We start from the raw sequence: 24,161 nt of genomic DNA, 5'->3' as shown, positions 1-24,161 counted from the left end.
GAAGCCTGCCAGGGAGGGCTGCCAACTCCATTTCTTTATACAAGTAAGGGCAGCACAGGGCTAGGGCAGCCTCAGTGGGGCTTCTCCCATTCTTGAAAAGACGTCTAAAAAGCTGCAATCACTGCTGTACGCTGTAGCTTTTCTACTGAAGTTGCATGCTCCTAGTGGCCCAAGGAAGCAGACCCAGTTGTGCAATAAAAATTGCCAAAAATGCACCCAAACCACCCACTAGTTCTTTGAAATCGCTAATTACACTGCAGGGCAGAAGCCCATATAGGGGTCAAGTGAAATGAACCACAAGACAATTAAAAAGGGAAGTATGAGCTAAAAAAAGAGAGAGAGAAAAACCCTCAATTTCAAGATGATCCTGTAACTAAAATAATAAATGCTGGAAGAAAACCAATCTGAGATTGACTAATAAACTCAGTAATTCAAAGACAATCACTTCCAATAAAATGAAAATAATAACTGAAATATAATAGTGGACATTTAAATTGATATTCTGAATTATATCAAAGAGAAGCCTTTACCATTTATTAGTATTTAATATTGTTAATTAAAAGAATAGAAAAAAGCAACAACCTTCCTTAAATGTTTAAAATTTTAGCAGGTCCTTCTTAGAACATTTTCATAAACAGTAGGTTTCTGTATGAAATATAAGCTAATCACAGCTTCTCTGGATACAGACACTAAGAAGAAAAACATCAGAATGTTTTAAGACTGCAGCAAGAGTATGTGGTCAAATTTACCTCTGATCCTAGACGACTATCTGCTGACATTCGACAAAAAGAAAGTAGTGCTTGGTGGAAAGCAGGAGACAATTTCCTGGAAGAAAACAATCAATGAAAAGAATACCAAAGAAACATCACTGACATGTAAGGAGCACGTTGAATGTTACAACTCCCATTCCTACATTTAGCTGATCCTCCAAACGTTGTTGTGAAGGGCCACTAAGTGGGTTCTGACACACTGCTACCCTATAAAGGGTTTCCAAGGAGTGACTGATGGGTTTGAACTACCAACATAGGAGTTAGCAGTTCAGTGCTATACTAGGACCTGTTCCCCCACCACCGCCCCAGCATTAACCATAGCTATATTTTAGCCCATTGGTACAGTTATGTATCAATCCATCTCGTTGGGAAATCTTCCTCTTTTTTGCTGACCCTCTACTTTACTAGGCATGATGTCCTTCTCCAAAGACCGGTCCCTTCTGATAACATGCACAAAGTATGTGAGAGGAAGTATCACCAGACTCGCTTCTAAGGAGCATTCTGGCCATACTTCTTCCAACACAGATTTGTTTGTTCTTTTGGCAGTCTATATTCATTACTTGTCACCAATACCATAATTCAAATGGATCAGTTCTTCTTCACTCTTCCTTAGTCATTGTCCAGGTCTCACATGCATATAAGGTTACTGAAAAGGGTAAGGCGCACCTTGGGCCTCAAGGTAACATCTTGGCTTTTTAACACTTTAAAGTCAAATTCTTGACACCTTCAGTATTTTCTTCATTTACCATGATGGTCCAGATGTGTAATCAACATTGAACTTACATATCTAAAAATCAAATCTGACTCATAGCAATTGTCCACTAACCAAACTGTCAGCAACCACCAGGCCTTCAAAGTTTATATAAGCTTATTTAGTATACCAGATGTCAGTACACACACACACAGTGGTACTTGGTCATTTTTATTCTAGAATTTTAGTAATGTGCCAAAATGTGTGCCTGTTCACTCATTCACGTTCTTTCCACAGTCTCTTAGTGAAGGCTACCATATCCATCTAACTGCCCAAGTTAGAAACTTCCCAAGCAGCTTTGATCTTTCTCTCTTTTCTAAGTGACCTTCTATCTCCTAAATGTCTTGTGACGCTATCCACTTCTTTCCACTCACTAATGTCTTACCTGGATTCTTTTACTAGACACCCTATTAATCTCCCTTTTAATAGACACCCTATTAATCTCCCTTGCTCCAGTCTTACCATCCTACAATCCCCTCTACCTGACAGGACCCTTTCTAAGATGGACATCACGTTCTGGCTTTTTAAAATGAGTCAACACAGGCTTATATGAGTTAGTCTTTGCTTGGTTCTCCAACTTCATCTCTTGTCATTTGTCACTTTCATTCTTTGCTATTGTTGTTGTTGTTAAGTGCCAATGGGGTCACTCACAGTGACCCCATATAGGATTTTCAAGGAGTGGCTGGTAAGTTTGAACCACCGACTGGTAAGTTTGAACCTTGCGGTCCTGTGCATTATCCTACAATGCCATACCATGTTGACTTTTTAATTGATATTTGATGTAATTTGATTTACATCAGCTTTGTTACATATTTTTTGTGACATGTACTTTGCTATGTGGTAAGTTTAATATAGAAATTCTTGTACCTTATTTGCAAAAGTAGTTAGAATTAAATCTCTTTCAAATTGTCAAAGTAGCAAAGAGCTGAACAATGCATTTAAAATTGAGAGGACACGTACTAACCTATTGGGTTTATCAAACTGAACTGCACTTTTACTAGGTGGAGAAGAAGACACCATTGTTTCTTGCTCTCTCCTGGGGAAACCATTTGAAGAATTCTCTTTAGGAACAGTGGATTCAACATCATCTGATATGGGAAGATGAACATCCTTGCTTTTTCCCCAGTCTGAACTATTTACAACCGAATTCTGTCCACTGTCTTCAGAATCTTTCTGGGAAGACTGTTCCAAAGCCGGCTGACCAGAGTCACAAACCACGGGAATGGCAAAATGTTCATTTTTGAGGAAGTCCATTTCACTGAAGAAGAAAAAAAGAAGTTACCACAGAACAAATGTATTGCTTAAAACTTAGGCAAAAGTATACACTTCAAAATATGTCTAATGCTTTAAAAGTGTAATGCATTTATAGAGGAGGTAAGTGATTACTTTTCTGTACCATATTCACTGGTGCTTCATACACACACCTAAAAGTGTAGACAAAGTCTCACCAATGAAGTGTAAAAATAGCATTTCACAGAGATGGGAACATGGAGAGGGGGAAGAGGCTGAGGACTCTAGATTCATGGAAAGAAAGGAAGTAAGAGAAAGTGGCCAGGAGGAAGACTTGCAGAACGTGCCCTTTGGAGGTCTAAATTATTATATATGCCTGAGTGTTTTTAAAAAAAAGAGCTAAAGTGAATAGAGAGAAATATTGTTAACTGGTGGTACATGGAGGTGATTGTAATCATTGTGATGAAACAAAGCGTATGATTTGTTGAACGTAAACTAATGATCTGCCCTGTAAACTTTCACTCAATCCACAATAAAAACTTTAAGAAGAAAAAAAAAAATATGGCCTTTCATTATAAACTCTGCCTTACATTTGTAGTAACTACTTTTCATCATATAACTAGTTTAAAAAATACAATTTTAGTAATTAACTTCCTTTTTTTCATTTTCAAAATGGTAGTAACATAAAGAGTTATTGTAAGCATAAACTAAAATGATGACGAGAAATTACACACAACAATGATGTGACAAGAGTTATCTATTGATACTGATGCAGCTCAGAAATCAAAAATACATGATGATGCCTTGGTTTCAAGACAATCGACTGTAAGATCATTCCCGTGATTTCATAATGATTTTGGGGGGAGGAAAGATACAATACTGCATTAAATATATGAATCATCTATAAGACTTTTACTTTCAGAAATACTAAAATGTGAAAATAGTGTGCCCTACAGTTGAAACATTTAGATCACCTGTCAATTTCTTTAAAAACTTTCAGAGGTATTTTAGAAATAATAATAAGCACTTGCCTTTCAAGTCTTCTGATTTGCTCCATCAAGGACCATTTCTCATTATTTAATAAACTAATTTTATCTTCTAATTTTTGTACTAGCAAGGAGTTCTAAAATCAAAATGGGAGAGAAATAGAAACTGAACATCTCATAGTATGCTTTTATATCGTTTAACACTTTTTGTGAAATTGACCAGTTAGCTGATCTCTCACCTCTCCAGGCTGAGGAGTTTCAAAAGTTGGAGGCAGACTGCTTAAAACTGGTGTGAGAGCCTCTAGTTCCTCTTCTTCTACCCCACTGGCCACATCCACAACATCTTTCCCAGCCACTTGATGATTTCCAAAGTCCCGGTAGAGCTGCAGTAAGTCTGGAGGTTTGGGGATGTTCAGGCCTACATCATCCCATAATTCAAAGTCCTAAAAGACAATAATAATAATATAAAAATTATATCAGCTCTGAGGCAATTTTCTTCTGCATTTTTGAAATTCATTTTATTCCTTACTGCTAATAGTAAAAGTCTAACACAATCAAATTTTGGGGTAACATCAAAGTGTATGTAAGTTTCCGGGGAACAGCATTCTTAACCTAATTTCCACACTTAAGGACGCTCCTTGGCAGTCGAGATGGCGAGACTTCATCTCTCAGACTTCAAGTGTGTTTTCAGGAAGGGCATCATACTTGGTAAAGTAGAGAGTCAGCGAAAAAGAGTAGGACCCCCAATAAAATAAACTGACAATCGCAGCAGCAATGGGCTCAAACCAAACAATTGTGAGGACAGCGCAAGATCAGGCACTGTTTTGTTCTGTTGTGTTTGGGGTTGTTATGAGTTGTAACCAACGTGACAGGATCTAACAACAACGTTTCCTGACATTCTAAGCAGTGGTCATAATATGCCGTCAAGTCGGTACTGACTCTTATCAACCCTGGATAAAAAGTCCCGGAGTGGTGCTGTGGATTAATGCAATGGACTGCAAAATCGGTTTGAACCTCAAGATCAGTGGTTCAAGTTCACCAGCCGCTCCTCAGAAACCCAATACAAGATCACTATGGGTCAGAACCGACTTGACGGCGCTTCAGAACAACAACCACATAGGGGTTCCAAAGCTGTAAATCTTTATGGAAACAGAAAACCTCATCTTTCTCCTGCAGAGCAACTGGTAGATTTGAACTGCTGACTTTGAGGTTAGCAGCCCGACACATAACCCACTACACTACCGGAGCTCCTGACACTCTAAGTAAATAGGGTTAATTGTCAACATGTTGTACATACAATGTTTTAGGCTTCCTTTTATTTTTTTAATCTCAAAAATGTACATTCTGTGTTTAGCACCTGTGGTAAAATACTGCTACCATTCAGGGCTCCCACAATTAGGAGTGGATACACAAAAACAAGTGCCAACTTGGAAACTACAGGAAGCTGATGTTAGATGTGCTGCCAAGTCAGGTGTGACTCAGAGACAGTACAGAAAGGAAGAGCACTGCATCCTAGGGTTTCCTATGTATAAGTCAGTACCAGAGCACATCATCAGGTCTTTTCTCCTGAGGAGCAGCTGGTATATTTGAACCTCCGACCCTTCAGTTAGCAGCCAAGTACTTTACCTATTTTGCCACCAGGGTTCCTACAAGTACTATGATTAAAGAGCTGTCAAGAATTCAAAAAGAATTCAGAAAGAAACGCTAATTCTCATCTTGTGGTGTGAGTAAGGCAGTTTTCTGGAAAGTGATGACCCATAAACTCTCGTGGAAAAGGTGAAAAGAAACTAGAATAATCAGAGAACAGGGGCAGAATGAATAAAACCACAAAGCTATGAAAGGCTCAGGCACGTTTACGTAAACTCTTCTTTCTGGCGTGATTATAGCAGGTAGGAGAAAAATAATGCTGGAAAGGTAGGTGGTTATGTGCCATGGAGTCGGTTCCAACTCAAAGTGACCCTGTACAGGGTTTCCAAGGCTGTAAATCTTTACAGGAGCAGAAAGCCTCATCTTTCTACAGAACAGCTGGTAGTTTCAAACTGCTGACCTTAAGGTTTGCAGCCCGATTCGTAACCACTACACTACCAGAGCTCCTTGGAGAGGTATGTTTGTTGTTGTTGTTGTTAAGTGCCATGGAGTCGGTTCTGACTCATAGCAACCCTGTACAGGGTTTCCGAGGCTGTAAATCTTTACGGGAGCAGAAAGCCTCATCTTTCTCTCGCAGAACAGCTAGTAGTTTTGAACTGCTGACCTTGCGGTTCGAAGCCCAATTCACAACCACTACGCTACCAGAGCTCCTTGGAGAGGTAGGTAGAAGGATTAAAAAGACTCTTCAGAGTGATTATATTTAGATAGGAAAGGAGAGAAAGCAGAAAGCAAGAGAGACAAAGAACACAGAAGACAAGGAGAGGTTAGAGAAATGCAGACATTAATAAGGTTGAAGAACAGAGGTAGTAGGATAAAACAGTGACACAGGTAAGACAGTTTCAAGTGACAAGATCGCAAAGTGGCAGTGGGAGCAAGGTGTCTCCTGTAGTGGAGGAGACAGCCCTTTATTTTTATATTAGGTTATGAAATGGAGAATAAAAGGAGGTCCTCAGGGAAGACACAAGTTCTATTTAAATGTTTACTTTCTTTAATTGCTTGTTGCTAGCATATAGAAATAGAACTGAATTTTGTTTATTGATCTTGCATCCCACAACCTTGCTAAAAATTAGTTTAAGTCATTTTTTAAAGAATTCATAGGATTTTCTACCTAGACAATCATGTCATTGGTGAACAGAGATCATTTTATGTCTTTTCTTACAATGTGTGCCTACACAATCTGGTGTTACCATGCTTGGTAAATAGAGGGTCAGCAAAAAGGAGGAAGAGCCTCAACAAGACGGCTGGATACAGTGGCTGCAATAACTGGCTCCATCATGGCAATGATGCTAAGGCTTGTGTGAGAACCTGCAGAGTTCCATCCTGTTGTGCACGGAGTCATTATGAGCTGGAGTCGACTCAAACGCCCCTAGCAACACCACCACCAAGAGAGACTAGAGTCTTGGGTGTTTAAGATACAATTATTTTGAATTTTCCTGTCATAGCCAAACCTGGTCTTAATAGATAAAATACTAACTTACAGCTTTTGAATTAAAAAAAAAAAAGGCATCTGTAGTATTAAAACCTTGCTCATTTGGGTCATTTGTGTTTAACTGAGTAAAACAAGCCATGACTTATTCAATTATACGATTTGATCAGGATATAATAGTGAGGTTCTACACTCCACTGGCTCCTACTCAAGAAGACATGCAAATGAAATTCTCATTCAAAATATTTTCTTTAATTACTCTGTTATCTACTTGACTATTTTTCAAATTATTAAACACTATTAAGAAGGTTTTTTGTGGAACTGAATTTGTAAATATACACAAAGCTGTACTACTAAAAAACATTTTAAAGTCAATATAGGCATCTACTGAGAGTAAAGTGAGAAAGTGGGAAATCTGCAATAGAGAGACCAGGAGAGACCAGGGGATCCAACTAAGAAGGCAGGGAAAAAGCAGATCTCAGGGTGACGGTCAATAGTGTTCCCAGGATGAACCAGAGGTATGAGGCATAGTGTAAAGAGACCAGATTAAAGGTCAGAGAGCTCCAGAAGAAAGTTCTCCAGAGGAAAAAGACGGAATAATGAATGAACTTCCTGCAGTAGATCTAGCAACACATTTTAAAGTTAATTAGCGTTAAATATAGCCGCTCCTTGGAAATCCTATACAGTGTTGCTAAGAGTTGGAAGCGACTCGACAACACTAACAACAATATAGAATACAAAATAAAACAAATGAAAAGACAAAATAACTCGTAGCACTAGAAGAAATGAAAGGGTGTGTTGGAAAGGAAAACAGTGTATTAGGAAACGCTGTTAGTTACTTTGCTTACGTTGGCTCTGACTCCCTGGTGACCCCAGTACAACAGAAGGAACAGGGTCAGTCCTGCACTTCATCACGACTGCGGCCATCCCAGAGTGCACTGCTGCAACCGCTCCAGGGTTCAGTCCCCAGCATTCCACTGTATGGTAGTCTGCTGGGATCTTTGTGGCTTTACTGGCTGATTCTTTAAAGTGGATCATCAGAGCTTTCATCCTAGTCTGCGGGGTCTGCTGAAACCTGTCCGCCATCAGGGACCTGCCAGTACTTGCAATACTGGAGGCATAAAAGTCCTGGTGCAGCACTGGGGGTTCATGCACTGGACTACAATGTCGGTCTGAACCGCAAAGTCAGGGGTTCAAGTTCATCAGCCACTCCTCAGAAATCCTATACAGGGTGGCTATGGGTTGGAACTGACTTGACGGCATTAACAACATGCAAGCCACCACCACTGTATGGCACACTAACAGACAAGCAGCGAATACTAGCCAATATCTATTCATAATAATGACAACACTATTACTCTAACCAAAATTAAGCTGTCTGCCTAGTTAGAAGACTGGGGGCGAAGACATAATAGTAGTCACCAAGGAAAACTACAGCCTCACTTTCCGTCGTGAGATGCCAAAAGGTGGTAATAAACAACACTCTGATAATTGGGAAGTAACAAATGAGTATCTTATCTAGAGTCAGGGAGGCAAACACCAAACTCATCAGTTACAAGTTATGAAAGTGATGTTTCTGGAGAATGGGAAATGGCAGGCAAGAGAATGCCGGCAGAATATTACTATTTATAAGTGTAGCTTTGCAAAAAAGAAAGTAAGTTTTAAGTTAAAAAGGAAATTAAAACAAATAATTGTTAAGTGCCGTCAGTCATAGAAACCCTCTATAGGGTTTCCAAGGCTTTAAATCTTCGCAGAAAGCCTCATCATTCTTCCCCAAAGAGGCTGGCAGGCTTGAGCTGTTGATCTTGTGGTTCTCAGTCTAGTGCTTCTCTATGGAGCCACTGTTCTCCCTAAACAAACAATAAATACATAAAAAGTCATGGTAACTTTACCTGATCATCATTTTCATCTGAAAAGGTTATGGATGTGAGCTTGTAGTTATTCTTCAATAAAAATTCGTTGACTAGGAAGTTTAGAGCTCTCTTTTCAAGAGGTTTGATTGGCTCCTAGAGGCAGAATAAAAGACAGACACAATACTGTAAGTTTTCTTCCTTCAGTACGCGCGCTACTTTGATATGGAAGAGAGTTGTGACTCTGTCACTTACTTACCTGAATTTCAGGACTTGATTTATAATTTTTTCGTTCCTGTAAAGGAACTTCATTTTCTGGGGGAAGAAAGTGTACATAATATTTTACTACTTTATATTTGAAAATATCTATACTACTTCTACATTGTCAAAGTAGAAAAAGTCTCAAAAAAAGTTTGATGTACACCACCTGCAGCCTTTGTTAGGTTTGCTCGGAGGGCCTGAATGGTCTCCTTGGCTTTCCGTAGTTCAAATTCCAGGACTGGACAGGGATTTGGAATAAACACACACAGGCATCCAACCAAGAAAAGGGAAACAAAAATAAACAAATAAAAAGCAAGGATGGGTATGAAAACAAAATACAATCTGTATTGAAAACAGAAAGCATGCAGTCTTTATGAAACTTGGGAACGCATGCAGCAGAGTTGATTTGCAAGCAAACTGGTGAATGTTTTCCATAGTTGGAGGAGCAGTCAGGGGATGACTGATTAATGTTCCAGCTGTCTGACAGGGAAGAGCTCTATTTAAAAACAAACTCTCTGGGATACATTCTTCTAAATATTAGGCATCTGGGCACTTTACCCAATCTAGGTAAGAAAATGCAATGAGATGTTTCAAGTAATATAATTTTGGAGGAAAAGATAAAAATAAATGAAGCCCAAGTAAACATACTCTAAAAATATCTTAGGGTTTAAAATAAAAAGTAGTTTTAGAATGTTTTATCTAAATGTTATAAATCAATATGGAAAAGATAGTGAAAACATCCCTTGACTAAGATGTTAAATATTTAACAAATGATGGGATGTCAATACATTTTGAGAAATAAGCATATAATGTACTTTACAGGCTGGAACAAAAAAGTTCCAAGGTTTTATTTTAGGTTTCACTTCGGGGCAAAAGGCAGAAAATTTCCCTTTTGATTAAGATCATTTTAAATCAAATGATTGTGTACATTTCTAAAAATTACTTATCTAAGAATACTAAGTAAAAGAAATACAATTTCAAAGTCCTGGTAATGCTTAAAGTTGATTTCCCACTTTAAGAGGCACTGATGAACCTCAAAACTTTCCTCCTTTCATCATAGTGTTAAACATGAATACTGGGGAAACATTTTAATTAGCTTTTTCTTTTGAGTTATGGTGTTTGAGGAGAATATTAAAAGTGCCATGGGCTGCCAAAAGAACAAACAGATCTGTGTTGGAAGAAGTGCGGCCAGAGTGCTCCTGGAGGCCAGGATGGCTAAACTTCGTCTCTCATACTTCGGACATATTGTCAGGAGGGGCCAGTCACTGGAGAAGGATATCATGTTTGGTAGGGTGGAGGATCAGAGAAAAAAGGAAGACCCCCAGGCAAAAAGGACTGGCCAAGTGGCTACATCAATGGGCTCAATCGTGGGAACAATTGTGAGGTTGGCCCAGGACCAGTCAGTGTTTCATTTTGTTGTGTTCAGGGTCGCTATGAGTCGGTACTGACTCACAACAACAACCATCAGCACAATTTAACTATGGTATATACCTTCCAAAACTGTGCTAACGACACAGCAAATTTAAACATGGGGGGAAGCCATCTTAGTGAAACAGAGCGCTAGGAAAACAAAGTGATCTTATCTAACTGGGTATTTACTCAATTATAGCAGTTAAATAGTTCTGCATAAAAACTAGGAAATTTAAGGTAACCTCGTTAAGGTTACCTTATTTGTTTTCCCTGATTGACAAACAGATAAAAAAGATGTCAAATGAGATGTTATCAGAGACAACAAAGTTATAAAAATATATGGAAAAATTAGGATTCACTCAGTTTGCAATTTTCCATTAAAAATGTGAAAGATGTAACTGAATCACATCTAGTAACATGATGGTCACCTATTTAACTGCAGCAACATGGAAGCACACTAAAAACCAGATGACATAGTATGTGATGGCTTCTTTTTTGTCAGCAATGCTGATCTGCAAACATTTCTGTGCAACAAAGTTACAACATCTTTCCTAAAACACACTCTGGAAATTAGCTCATGTTTAAAAACACTGTACACATTCCATGAGTAAGGTAAGTAAATAGGCTTACATAGCAGAATGCTTTACTTTTTCTTAAATTTCAAAACTTAGGTAATTGATTTTGATTTTAAAATGCTTAATTATACCTTAAGTAAAATGAGTCTATATATTGATGTTTTTCAGCATCATTTACATTTTACTAAGATATATTACAGAACAGTTGCAGATCAGAAATGCCCTGTACCAGAATGATAGAAATATGAAAAACAGAAAAGAAAAGAAATAACAAAAACTGGTGAGAACTCAAATTCAATTGGAAAAAGTTTAGGTGACCAAAGAGCAAACACTGAATGATTAAGGCACAGAAAGCCAGAAAAACCCATGTCAGACGGCAAGAATTTATTTCCCTATGCACATCCATAAATAGCCAAATGTCATTAAGTAACCAATGCTTTGAAAAGATGGTGCCTATCAAAATGAATTCACTCTGCTGCATGTTTCTTAATATAGGATATAGACTTTAAGAGACAAAGGCATATCTTTAAAACTAAAGGACACAGCTCTATAAAGACACAGTATGCATAGTTAACTAACTTCAGTTGCATGATATATTTACATATATATTTGTTTCTTCTTTTGTAAAACATTTGATTACAGCTCAAACTCAGTTATTCTATAAACTTATAATGTTTAATCTCCAAGTATTTTTCACATCTAATTCTTGCTAAAAATGTTTGAAGGTCTGTATGTTTTCAAAAATCATTGTAGTAACCAACCATCAAACTCCTCACTCAGCTGAATACAATGATACTGCAGTAATAGTAATATATAAAGGTAAAGGTGGATAATAATATTTCATACTATAACTGTTTACATATAAAAAGATGATCAAGTCAGTATGAGCCATCCTAGATTAGCTGAATCAGCACGTGGCAAGCAGGACCTGATATTCTGGAATTCTATCAGAGGCACTTGCGTGCTTGAAGTCTATGCTCTGATGACTTGGGAGAGATGGTACAACTGACTATGTGCAGGCAACAGAGATAAACAGTTAAAATGCAAAGCAGAAATGGATCCAGTTTTTGCTGCCCCAACTCAATTTTATTATTTATATTTTCTCAAAATACTCTCCAGTCTTGCTTCATTTTGTCATGAAACTCAAAAACCTTTTGGGGAAGATACTTTCTATAGCATTGATCTCAGGTGTAGTGCTATAGGATAAGGACTGCTAACCCACCAACCACTCTCAGAAACCCTATTCAGGGTTGCTGTGAGTTAGAAACAACTTAAAGGCACTTAAAACTTCCCCACTGAAGAGCTCAAATCAATAAAAAGGTCTGAATCAAGGATTCTACCATCTAATTAGTCATGAAACTGCTTCCTTTACATTAGAATTTTTGGTATTTTTTCTGATGCAAAATAACATGATTTGACTTTATGATAAAATACCATTTCCCCATCATTAATATTTATTTTAATATCCCAGAAATGGTTCTATAAAAAACAGGAATCTTTTATCTTCAATTCTCTTAAGAATATGAGTTAGAATAAAAATCCATACCAAAGCAATACAAAAACTCTGAAACACTAATTATCTCCAATCCTATTAGTTTTGGAGAATTCTCCCTGCATATTTCAGATTTCAGGAATGTGTACAGTACTGACAGGCATGACTCAATTGATGGTAACAAATAAATTAATTAAAACAAATATGTAGTCTTAGAGATTTCTTTCTCGATATTCAGCTCAGTGGACAAAAGCCATTTCTTTCGTACACCTTGAACGAAACAAACTACTCCCATTGCCCATTGTCATTTTCCCCACTCCCTCCTCCAGGCTTGTCACAGCCCTACGTCTTTGTGGAAGTGACTTCTTCCAACTTCTCTTCTCTCTATTAAAAAAAAAAAAAAAATGCTACTCATCAAGCCCCAGTTCAAATGTGACCTTCTCCCAGATGCTTTCCACTCAAAATGAACAAGCTATTTATTAAAATTCCCAAAACACTGTATATGTAAATATATTACATACATATGTGTATTTCAACAGAAATTATTTGAGATTATTCCTTATTTTATTGGGTTAGGGGTTGGGCTGCTAACTACAAGGTCAGCAGTTTGAGTCTACCAGCCACTTCACAGGAGAAAAATGAGGTTTTCTGTTCCCATAAAGATTTACAGCCTCGGAACCCCTATACAGGGTCATTAAGAGTCAGAACCAGCTCCACAGCACACCACCACCATCACCATTTCATATTTATTTCGTATTTGTGTTAACTAGTGCCTAACACAGTACTTACCACAAAACAGATACTCAAAATGTTTAAATGAATTAAAGAAAAAAAATCCCAACAGTACACACTCCTTGCTAGATTTAAGAAAATTTCAAAATATAAGCGGTGCATTATATATGCATTATGTAATACTAGCTTTGTTTAATAACACAGAAAATCCTTTACTAAAAAACTAAAACAAGTCACACTTCTTTGGACTTGATGTCTACTACTATTTAATTCATGTTTACATGAAAATTTATAATTCACATGAAAAATAAATTCAGAAATGAAAAATATATACAATGAAAAGTCTTTATAATTTTCTTCCTTTCATAGGAAAATGGCTATGCTGAAACTGTAGAGGAAAGACAATATTCTGCTATCCATACGAACTGAACATATAGATGAGTCAGAGCTGCAGCCTGCTACAGCTCTGACTATGAAGTAAAGACATCATGACCTAGTCTGCAGGATTGTTAATAGGATTAAACAAAATAATGTATGTAAAGTACCCAGAATAGTGCCTGGCACAGACAGATACTCAAAAATATTTGTTACTCTGAAGATCAATTCCTCTTTAAAGGGAAAATTGTACAGATGTGAGAAAATAACCAGATTTTTTAATGTGGGAGAAAGTTGGTAAGAGTGACCTTGAAAACAAATGTTTTGTCTGTCTCATAAACAGCAGGCACTGATCAGCCCTAAGGCGACCCTACACGTGTCTGCTGGGGCACTGGATTCATTCACTGCCTGCGAATGGTACAGGAAAATAAAGAATATGAAAATACTTTTGTTCCTAGCTACCTCTTCAACCTTAGTGAGGTTTACAGGTGATCTAACAGCAGATACAGAATCATTACCTCTTGTGTGTTCATTTCTGATAAACTTTTGATATATTTTGATAAGCTTTTAAGTTCCTACTAATGGTAAGCAAAAAGTCAAAACGATTTTTGGAAATTAGAATTTTGACTCATTCTAAGAATCTTTTTGTGAAGTTTCAACTACCACACACTAATTAAATAATTACAGTTTACAGTGTAGTGCTGTGGGCTAATGCGTCAGACCGCAAAGTCAGTCGTTTGAACTCCAAGGTCGGTGGTTCAAGTTCACCAGCTGCTCCTTGGAAACCCTATACAGGGTCTCTATGGGTTGGAATCGACTCGATGGCACTTCACAACAACAACAAAAGACATGATACAAGAGCATTACAAATGTCAAAGCCATGGTTTATTCTTCCTCCTTTTTCCAATGAAGATGAACAATGTTTCTATGTAAGTATAATATAAAACCAAAGCAAAGCCCTTACCCTTACCCCATAGGATTTTTGAGGTTGTAACTCTCTATGAAAGTACATTGCCACATCTTTCTCCTATCGGTTCAAACTGTCAACCTTTCGGTTAGCAGTACAGTGCTTAATCACTGCACCACAAGAACTCCTTGAGCTTGACTACTGCACCACTTGCCCTACGGCCATCAAGTTGATTTCAACTCATAGCTACCCTACCCCTAGGTAGGGTGTCTAAGGCTATAAAATCTTTCAAAAGCAGAATGCGTTATCTTTCATCTGTGAGCAGCTGGTGAATCGAAACTTTTGCAGTTAGTAGTCTAACAGGTAATCTAAAAATTACATTTCTGCAAACCTAGAGATACAGCATATTCTTTAGGTCAAAACTACCACATATTAGCAGTTGTCTTTCACTGTGAGTTATTCAGTCTGTGGTTTATGGGCCCACAGCTGTTTCCTCATTCTTCTCTTCCTGCTTTAAGTTTTCCATTGAGCTCATTAGCTCACTGCCTACCGAAGAGAGTTTGGATCAGTAAAACTTTTTACTCTAAATGGGAATGAAAATGTTGTAGAAACAATGACATTTCAACAAAGGAACTTCCACTTTCTTCTCTTTTACGACCTATATTGCTATGAATAATAAGAGATATTCAAGCAACTATTATAAATTTTAGTTACACATTTTGCTTTTAAATCAATAATGTTTCACTTGATTAGAAGTTTGGCAATAGCTAAATAGCAAGAACACATACTTAGAAACTTTCAGAATTTGACTAAATCTGAAATGTACATTTTCAAATGGTTACTAAAGGTAAGTACAATTATGTGGCCAATTTCTAGGCAGGATTTCTTTTCAAATTCATAACTATCTATGTTGTTGTTGTTGAGTGCTGCCAATGACCATCTATACAATCATACAAACATATAAAACTATATACAGTTATTTACTCAATTAAATTGTTGTGTTCTTGTTAACCAGGACGCCGCCGATTCATAGTGATCCCATAAAGGGTTTCTGAGGAGCAGCAGGTAAATTTAAATGTCGGTTCAAACCAACCTAGTGTCCAGTATTTATCCCCACAGAGTCACACTGCATGTCCCTCAATTAAATAATGCACATTTAATGTTGTTGTTGTTAAGTGCCATCGAGTTGGTTTCAACTCTTAGCATCCCTGTATAGAGTTTTCGAAGAGTGGCTAGTGGGTTTGAACTGCTGATCTTGTGGTTCAAACCGGCCTTATGGTCCAGTGCTTATTCTACAGCGCCACACCAGGACTCCATATATTTAATACTTAACCTAAAATAAATAATAAACATAGCTAAAAACAAAAGTGGGTAAGTCAAAAAGTATTGCTACAAATTCACAGTAACCTTAATTAAACAAAAATGTCAAAATGTGAACCTGTTTCTAGACATATTCTAGGTCTATACATTTCCAAAGACTCCTGGGTGTGGCGCTGTAAGATATGCACTCAACTGCAAGGTCGGTGGTTCAAACTTACCACCCACTCCTCGGAATCACTATACAGGGTCACTATGAGTCATAACCAACTTGACGGCACTTAACAACAACAACACACATTTCCGAGAAGTCCTGGTATAGTGCTGTAGGATCAGTCCTGGGTTGCTAATAGCAAGTTTGGCAGTTCAAACCCACCAGCCTCTCCTCAGAAACCAACTACGAGTCGCTATAAGTTGGAACCAACTTGACAACATTTAACAACAGCAAACACATTTCTAAAGGTGGCTTGTCCATTTCTCCAGCCCTTTCCTGAAGAATTTTGTGCTCATTTATTTACACCCCATCCAAAGTGGCAGCTTTGACATCCTTGAGGGACTCAAATTGTGTTCCTTTTAAATGTTTCTTGAGTTTGGGGAACAAAAAAATAGGCAGAAAGAGCAAGATCAGCACTGTAGGGTGGATGAAGTACAGTTTCCCAACAAAATTCCCAGACCAGGGAATGACAGGACAGCCCTGGCTACCCTTGAAGAATGAGCAGGTGCACAGTTGTGATGAAACAAAAACTTCTGGTGAAACTTTCCTGGCCTTTTTCTCACCAATGCAGTTTTCAATTTTTTAAAAAAGTATTTACAATATGCCCCCATGATCATCCTGTGTCCTTACGAGAAAATCTATTAAGATTACCCCTTGGAAACACTGAAACCAGTTGTCCTAACCTGAGCTCACCTCCCTGCCTTGAATTCTTCTCTGAGGTCTTCTCTATCTTCCTAAAAACACTTGATCCATCTGAAAACTACTGTTTTATATGGGGGCAGCATTCCCATAACTTTTTGCAAAGCTTCAGTGATTTAGGACAATGTTTACATGAGTTTTGTTAAAAATTTGATGTAAAACTCTGATCTCAAAATTGTTTTACCACAAAGGTATCCTTTTATATTGAATACACCCTAAAGACATTGGTGGTGGTGGCTATGTGCTATGGAGTCAGTTCAGACTCATAGGGACCCTGTATAGGGTTTCTGAGGCTGTAAATTTTTACAGGAGAATCTTTCTCCCATGTAACATCTGGTAGTTTCGAACTGTTGACCATAAGGTCAACAGACTGACTCGTAACCACTATGTTACCAGAGCTCCTTCTAAAGACACTAAGAAAAATTTATTACTGATAAAACTTGCCTGCAGCTATCCACTAATCACAAAGACAAGTTTACACCTGTGCATGCATACACAGGAACCAAGGAATAAAATACTATGTGAAGATTTTAAAATATTCAGCCTCTATTCCCAAGCAGAGTCCTGGTTAACGCGCCAGACTGCAAAGCCGTTTGAACTGCAATATTGGCAATTCAAGCTCACCAGCTGCTCCTTGGAAACCCTATACAGGGTCGCTGTGGGTAAGAAATGACTCGACGGCATTTAACAACAACATTCCCAAGCAAAGACTGAAAATCATAGCATGAAATGTCATCTATAACTTGTTGTTGTTATGTGCCATGGAGTCGATTCTGACTCATAGCGACCCTGTACAGGGTTTCCGAGGCTGTAAATCTTTACTGGAGCAGAAAGCCTCATCTTTCTCCCGCAGAACAGCTGGTAGTTTTGGACTGATGAACCTGACGTTAGCATCCCGATTCTTAACCACTACGCTACCAGAGCTCCTTCATCTATAACAAGGCTAACACTAATCCTTCATGCTAACAGGCAGCATTTGGTGCTGCCAAGACCTGTGGTGCTAGGCTACCTGGATGTGACCCAGGCTCTACTACTGAAGTCTTACTGAAGTCCCCCTGGGCGCCTCAGTTTCTTCTTCAGTACAAAAGGGAGAAGGAGAATTCTATACTTCAACTGAGTTCATATACATTGAGAACAGTATTTAGACATTTATAACAGAACTTAGAATGGAAGAAGTGTTAGATAAGAATTAGCACTCACTTTTATTCATAATAAGCATGACATATTTGTCCCAATAAATGGAAGAAAAATTCAACAGTCAAAAAGGGATGTTTCCCGGCCCCATACTGACCCCACAAGCTTCATCTGTCCCATATGGCATCCTTCCTATTCCAAGAGTGCCTGCCATTTTGATGGGGTCCAAAATACCATCTCTCTCAGAGTTGAGTACTATGTACGCTACAGTTCCTACAAGCCACTCAAGAATTACTTCAGTGACAGGTACTAAAGTCTTGAGGAATGAAAAGTTACCAGATATTTGACACTTGTGAAGACAGGGCTGCTACATTGACAAATTTTAGGGGAGACTGCCAGCAAGGTCCAATACAGCTTATCTAGTGTGGGAGTTCACACAGGGCACAAATTGGTCCTATGAAGTCCCTACAGCCCAGTGTGGGTGCCTAGGACATGACATTAACTAAGGAAGAGGAAGAAGATCAGAATGCGAAATCACTCCATTAGAAAGAATGTTGGCCTTCTGTTGGAATGGGTATGGTCCCAAAGGCCCCTGTTGTACCAAATATTAATGCTTTATTTTCTGGGTCAGAGGAAGATCAACAGGAGCTCCTGCAGAAAGGATATGATAACTATGGTGTATGCAGGGAATCCAAGGCAACGGTTTTATTCACCAACCAACACACAAGTATTTTAACCAATTTTTAACTGCCATTACAGTTGATACTTGACTATCACTCCTGGTTTGAAGGATAAAAAGAATGAGGCTCAGGTCCAATAACTCTGTCCGATAGCACAGGTAATGTAAACCTGACACCAGGTATTACAACTGCATGATACTGGCTGCAAGCATAACTCTATAAATTGTATGTGCACATAACGAGAAACTCGTAGCACAACTGGAAGAGGAAGTTGGGGGTAAGATGACCTTTATGGCTAAAAAGTTAGTAATGTAACCTTGTATAGTAACTACAGATATTCACATACCAAACTATAAGAGTTAAAATTCCTCAAGCCATTTTATTATATCGGAATGTCAAAGAATGCAGTCCTGTCTTCACGATCTTACTCACCTGCAACTCTCTCATCAGTTTCCCTGTTACCATCATCTGAATATCTTGCAAAGTCTAAGGAATCAAGGGTACTGATGCTCCCAGCTCGATCTATAGTAAGGGGAAAAAAATTGTATTAAATAAACACATATTAAGTTACCTGTTATAATAAGAGACTGGAATTCAGTTACCTATGGTAAAAATTGTATTAAATAAACACATATTAAGTTACCTGTTATAATAAGAGACTGGAATTCAGTTACCTATGGTTATTTTCAGCTATTAAAACTATAATTCTTAGATCTAGGGATTCTATTAAGCAATAAGGTAAACTGCTTATATATATCAACCAAGATACTTTAAAATGTCCCAGATTTCCCAAATCTCTGGCTAATCTCTGACTATGCACATATAGAACTTATTATAAACAGCTTAAGATTGAAATTTGATCTGTCATCTAAGAGAGAGTGTCCAAACAAGAGAATTACCTATTTAAGGAAAAAAAAAAAATAAATCAACACTCTTCAAAAAACATATCAAAATTCATTCTCAACAACATTGTCTACATTTTAATTCAAAACTACTTAATAAAACAAACCAGCATATGATCTAGTTTCATGAGAAAACACAACCAAGTGGGACAGGATGATTCATATGTTAAGTGGGACAGGATGATTCATATGTTAGTAGTTAACATACTGTATGGTGGTATCTATATTCAGTGAAGTAAAAGAAAACAGACCAATAACGAAGAAAAGGAAATCTTAGCAGAAAAACAGAGAATATAAAAATATGTACCAAGTCCAAAGAAGCTCTAACACTAAAAAGTAAACTATGAAAAACTTTAAATTCACTGTATAGTTCTAATAATGCAATGACGCTGAAAGGGGAGCCAGTGATCTTAAAGATAAATTAATAGTAACTGTCCATTTGAAGCACAGAGAGAGAGAAAAAAAAAAAAAGATTGAAAAGACAATTAACAGAGCAGCAAGGGTCTGTGGGACAGTAACGAAAGTCTTCAGTATGTAACTGCAATCAACAGTCGGAAGGCCATCAACAAGAAAGATGGCACAGATACAGATTCAAGAAGCGCAGAGAAAACCAAGCTGGAAAGTGAGAAGGGTAACACACCTAGGCATATCATAAATCAACAGCTGAAAATGAAAAATGAAGAGAAAATATTAAAATAAGTCAGAGGAAAACAAATTACATACAGAGGAACAATGATTCAATTGACTGACCTCTCATTACAACCTAAAGGACAAAGGGAATTCAGGTTGGAAATGAAGAAGAAAAATCATCTGTTACAGAGGACATGGTCTTGCATACATAAAACTATAAGGAACCCACTAAAAAGTGACTGGGACTAACAAATGGGTTCATCAAAGGTGCAGGATACAAGATCAATTGGTAAAAATCAATCCTATTTTTAAACACTAACAATGAACAATCCAAAAGTAAAAGAATGCAAACAAATTCATTTCTAATAGCATTAAAAAGAAATAAAGCATTTACAAATCAATTTAACTAAAGGAGGTCATGACAGGATCAACATTATTAGTCATTGAGAATATGAAGAACAAAGCCAACTGTGAGATACCATTTCGCTATGAATGAGTTGGAAGGAAGAAGTCCAAAGTGCGCTGAAGGCACTGGCAATGAACAAGACTCCAGAAACCGATGGAATACACACTGAAATCTTTCAACAAACTGGGGCAGTTTTGGAGGCACCACAGTCTCAAGGGCCACAATGATTAATTGGTATAAAATAGTCTACAAAGACAATGTTCTACATCCTACTTTGTTGAGTAGCATCTGGAATACTAAAAGCTCATGAGTGTTGTTTAAGTGCGGCTACTGGTCTCTCCTCCAACACCATAACTCAGGAGAATACTGAAAGTGTCATGGGCTGCCAAAAGAACCAATAGATCCGTGTTGGAAGAAGTGCAGCCAGAGTGCTCTTTGGAGGCCAAGATGGCCAAACTTCGTCTCTCATACTTCGGACTTATTGTCAGGAGGGACCAGTCTCTGAAGAAGGATTATCATGTTTGGTAAGGCAGAGGGTCAGAGAAAAAGAGTAGGATCCCCAACGAGATGGATTGGCCAAGTGGCAGCATCGATGGACTCAAGCGTGGCAACAGCAGTGAGGTTGGCCCAGGATTGGGCAGTGTTTCATTCTGCTGTGCATAAAGTCACTATGGGTCGGTACCAACTCAAGGGTACCTAACAACAACAACAACAGGCATCTCCATATGTAGAAGAAAGAAGAGTAATGAAAACTGAAGATGCTTAGTATCAATTAGCCCAACAGAGTAATGAAACAGGCAAACATCAGTCTTGACAACTCTAAGACTAGAAGAACTAGATGGTACCCAGCTACCAATGCCAACTGCTCTGAAAGGGATCCCATTAGAAGGTTCTGGATGGTGGTGGTGGTGGTGGTGGTGATGTGGAGTCGTTTCCGACTCAAAGCAACCCTGTGTAGGGTTTCCAAGGCTGTACATCTTTACGGGAGCAGAAAGCCTCATGTTTCTCCCGTGGAACAGCTGGTAGTTTCGAACTGCTGACCTAGAGGTTAGCAGCCCAACTTGTAACCACCATGCTACCAGTTCTGGATAGAGCAGCAGAACATGTGGAACAAAACTCAAAATTATTTTAAAAAAAAAGAAAGGGCATACTTGTCAAAAAAGATGGGAGGAATCAGAGACTCTGGCCCTCGTCTACCCTTCAGGTCTACAAAAAGACCCTTCAGGTCTACTCTGGCCCAACTTTCAGCCACGCAGTAGACAGGTATAGAGGGGAACAACAACACTAACAGGGTCTGCTCACTATGAATGATGGAACAGTTCATATTCAACATCAATGGGGCAACATGCACCCAAAGACAGAGGTGAAAAGGGATGGGAAGGTAGGTGTGGGGAATGGAGATAGAGCCACAGGGAGAAAGCGGGGAAACTGCTGTTCGGTGGGTGGGATTGCAGTCATTTAGACAAAACAAAGTGTATGATTTGTTGAATGTAAATCTTGTCTGTAAAGCTTCTCTCAATTCACAAAAAGTTAAAAAGAAACAAAAAGAAGATAATCAAATCTTTTCATCAACTTTTGTATGCGGCCCTGTTTCTAAGAAATCAACTCTATATAACAATTTAAGCTCCACTGTGGAGTCTTGGTGTGGCGCTGTGGGTTAATGCGCCAGACTGCAAAGCCATTTGAACTGCAAGGTTGGCAGTTCAAGCTCACCAGCTGCTCCTTGGAAACCCTATACAGGGTCGCTAAGGGTCGGAACCGATTCAACAGCACTTAACAATAACATAGCATTTATAAGTATTATTATTTTTTTTTAATTTTCACCAATTAAACAGACTAAAAATTACTTCTCTCTCTGATTTCTTATAAGCTTGAATTGTTGTTATGTGCCATGAAGTCAGGTCCGACTCATAGTGACCCTGTACAGGGTTTCCGAGGCTGTAAATCTTTATGGGAGCAGAAAGCCTCATCTTTCTCCTAAGGAACAGCTGGTAGTTTTGAACTGCTGACCTACGGTTCATAGCCCGATTCATAACCACTTTGCTACCAGAGCTCTTGAATAGTCTTTGAAAAATATACCGGACATCTCTCTTTGGTGGGGGCATGAGTGCTTCAATTTTCTATTCACATCTTTTGGTCATCTAGTTTTCTGATATATTAGTTTATCTAGCCAATACTGCCCCAACCAGAAAGCCCATTTGAGTACTATACGTACTATACCCTCTACTTCTAGTCACAAGTCCCAACTTCTCATTGTTGTTGTTGTTGTGTGCCGTGGAGTCGGTTCTGACTCATAGCAACCCTGTACGGGGTTTCTGAGGCTGTAAATCCTTACAGGAGCAGAAAGACTCATCTTTCTTCCGCAAACAGCTGGTAGTTTTGAACTGTTGACCTTGAAGTTTGCAGCCCAATTCCTAACCACTACGCTAGATGGTCTAAAACCAATACATTAAAGCATGTACACCAAGTCATATGAACATTTGGTGGTGTTAGTTGCCTTCGAGTACATTCTGACTCATGGAAAACCTATGCCTCAAGAGCAGAACTGCTCCACAGGTTTAAGCTGTGACCTTTTGGAAGCAAACTGCCAGGCCAGTCTTCCAAGGTACCTCAGAGGTAAATCTGAACTGCCAATTTTTGGCTAATAGGTGCTTAGCCATTTTCACCTCCCAAGATTACTATTGCCGTGATACTAGACCTCACACTGTTTCACTCCTGATTTTAATGGAATGTTCATTGTGATATCAATTTGAGATGGTATTTACTATGTTTACCAACCACGCCTCTTTCTCCGCCTCACTTTAATTATATCCACATGCCTCCACTAGAGTCTCTCTGCTCATAACTTACTATACTGTTACTATTCCTGATGGTTTAAAATAACTCATCTAATATAATAGGGAAGGCCTTTGGAAGAAGCAAATATGCAGCTTAATTTCCAATTTAGTATTATTATAACATTTGAAAAATAATTTTTTTAAAGCTCCAAGCTAACAATTTTATATTCTGAGAAAAAGAAAAACTTATGAAATATTTTAAAGCAACAATAGCGATGATGTGAAAAAGGCAGAAATATCCTGACTCATGTATGTATATTCCAGTTTATCAGGGAAAAACGTATTTATGATCATAATTTTAACTTTGATTGGACAGATTTTGTAAATGTACTTGATATTTTAAAACTAGTAAGAGGCATGGTGGCACTGCAAGACAAGCAATGGACCGCTAACCACAAGGCCAGCAGTTCAAACCCACCAGCTGCTCCTTGAAAACCCTATACAAGGTCCCTAAACAATAACAAAAACAAGATACACTTCAAAATAAGTGGGGTTTTTCAGATTCAGTCATAATTCTTTTTCTAGGAGAGCATATACCTTTAGTGTTCCAAATATTCTTGTAAAAGAGAAAGTGGCTAGAAAAGAAACATCTTTTAGAAAGAAGTTATCACATCCTAAATACGAAGTGCTTGTTTTTAAGCAGAAACCATTTTTCATCTTCCAGGATGCCTGTGTAACTTCACAGCTGACTTTATAACTCACAAGTTTAATGATCAGGGGCTTTCATCATAGCTGAGAAACCAGTCAATCTTGTTCATAAGTGTTCCCAATGCAGACTAAATCATTCGACACAGTGTGACTAGAAGGTAAGCAGATGGATTTGATAAATCACATACAAAAGTTATTTTATTTTATTTATATTTCCATTTCATATATAGGTGCTGATAGCTGAATATACTTTTTTTTGTCATTTGATATCTTCTTTTCTTC

At 38.1% G+C, this 24,161-nt stretch overlaps 1 protein-coding gene across 1 annotated transcript in view; it reads right to left on the bottom strand.

Moving 5' to 3' along the window:
* The window catches only part of KIAA1468 (KIAA1468 ortholog), a 156,420-nt gene that overhangs the window by 98,499 nt on the left and 33,760 nt on the right, over window positions 1–24,161 (bottom strand). Inside the window, exons 2-9 of the mRNA XM_006837577.1 lie at window positions 18,889–18,978; window positions 9,088–9,159; window positions 8,920–8,975; window positions 8,703–8,816; window positions 3,977–4,180; window positions 3,783–3,874; window positions 2,486–2,779; window positions 750–825 (exon numbers count right to left, since the gene is read on the bottom strand). Of these exons, the coding sequence (XP_006837640.1) occupies window positions 750–825; window positions 2,486–2,779; window positions 3,783–3,874; window positions 3,977–4,180; window positions 8,703–8,816; window positions 8,920–8,975; window positions 9,088–9,159; window positions 18,889–18,978 (998 nt within the window). The remainder of the gene's footprint in view (window positions 1–749; window positions 826–2,485; window positions 2,780–3,782; window positions 3,875–3,976; window positions 4,181–8,702; window positions 8,817–8,919; window positions 8,976–9,087; window positions 9,160–18,888; window positions 18,979–24,161) is intronic.

This window comes from Chrysochloris asiatica, unplaced genomic scaffold (assembly GCF_000296735.1).
Source record: "Chrysochloris asiatica unplaced genomic scaffold, ChrAsi1.0 scaffold00021, whole genome shotgun sequence".
In the NCBI taxonomy this organism is placed as follows: Eukaryota; Metazoa; Chordata; class Mammalia; order Afrosoricida; family Chrysochloridae; genus Chrysochloris; species Chrysochloris asiatica.
The sequence above is the reverse complement of the archived record's forward strand: the minus strand, read 5'-3'. Positions and strand labels throughout refer to the sequence as shown.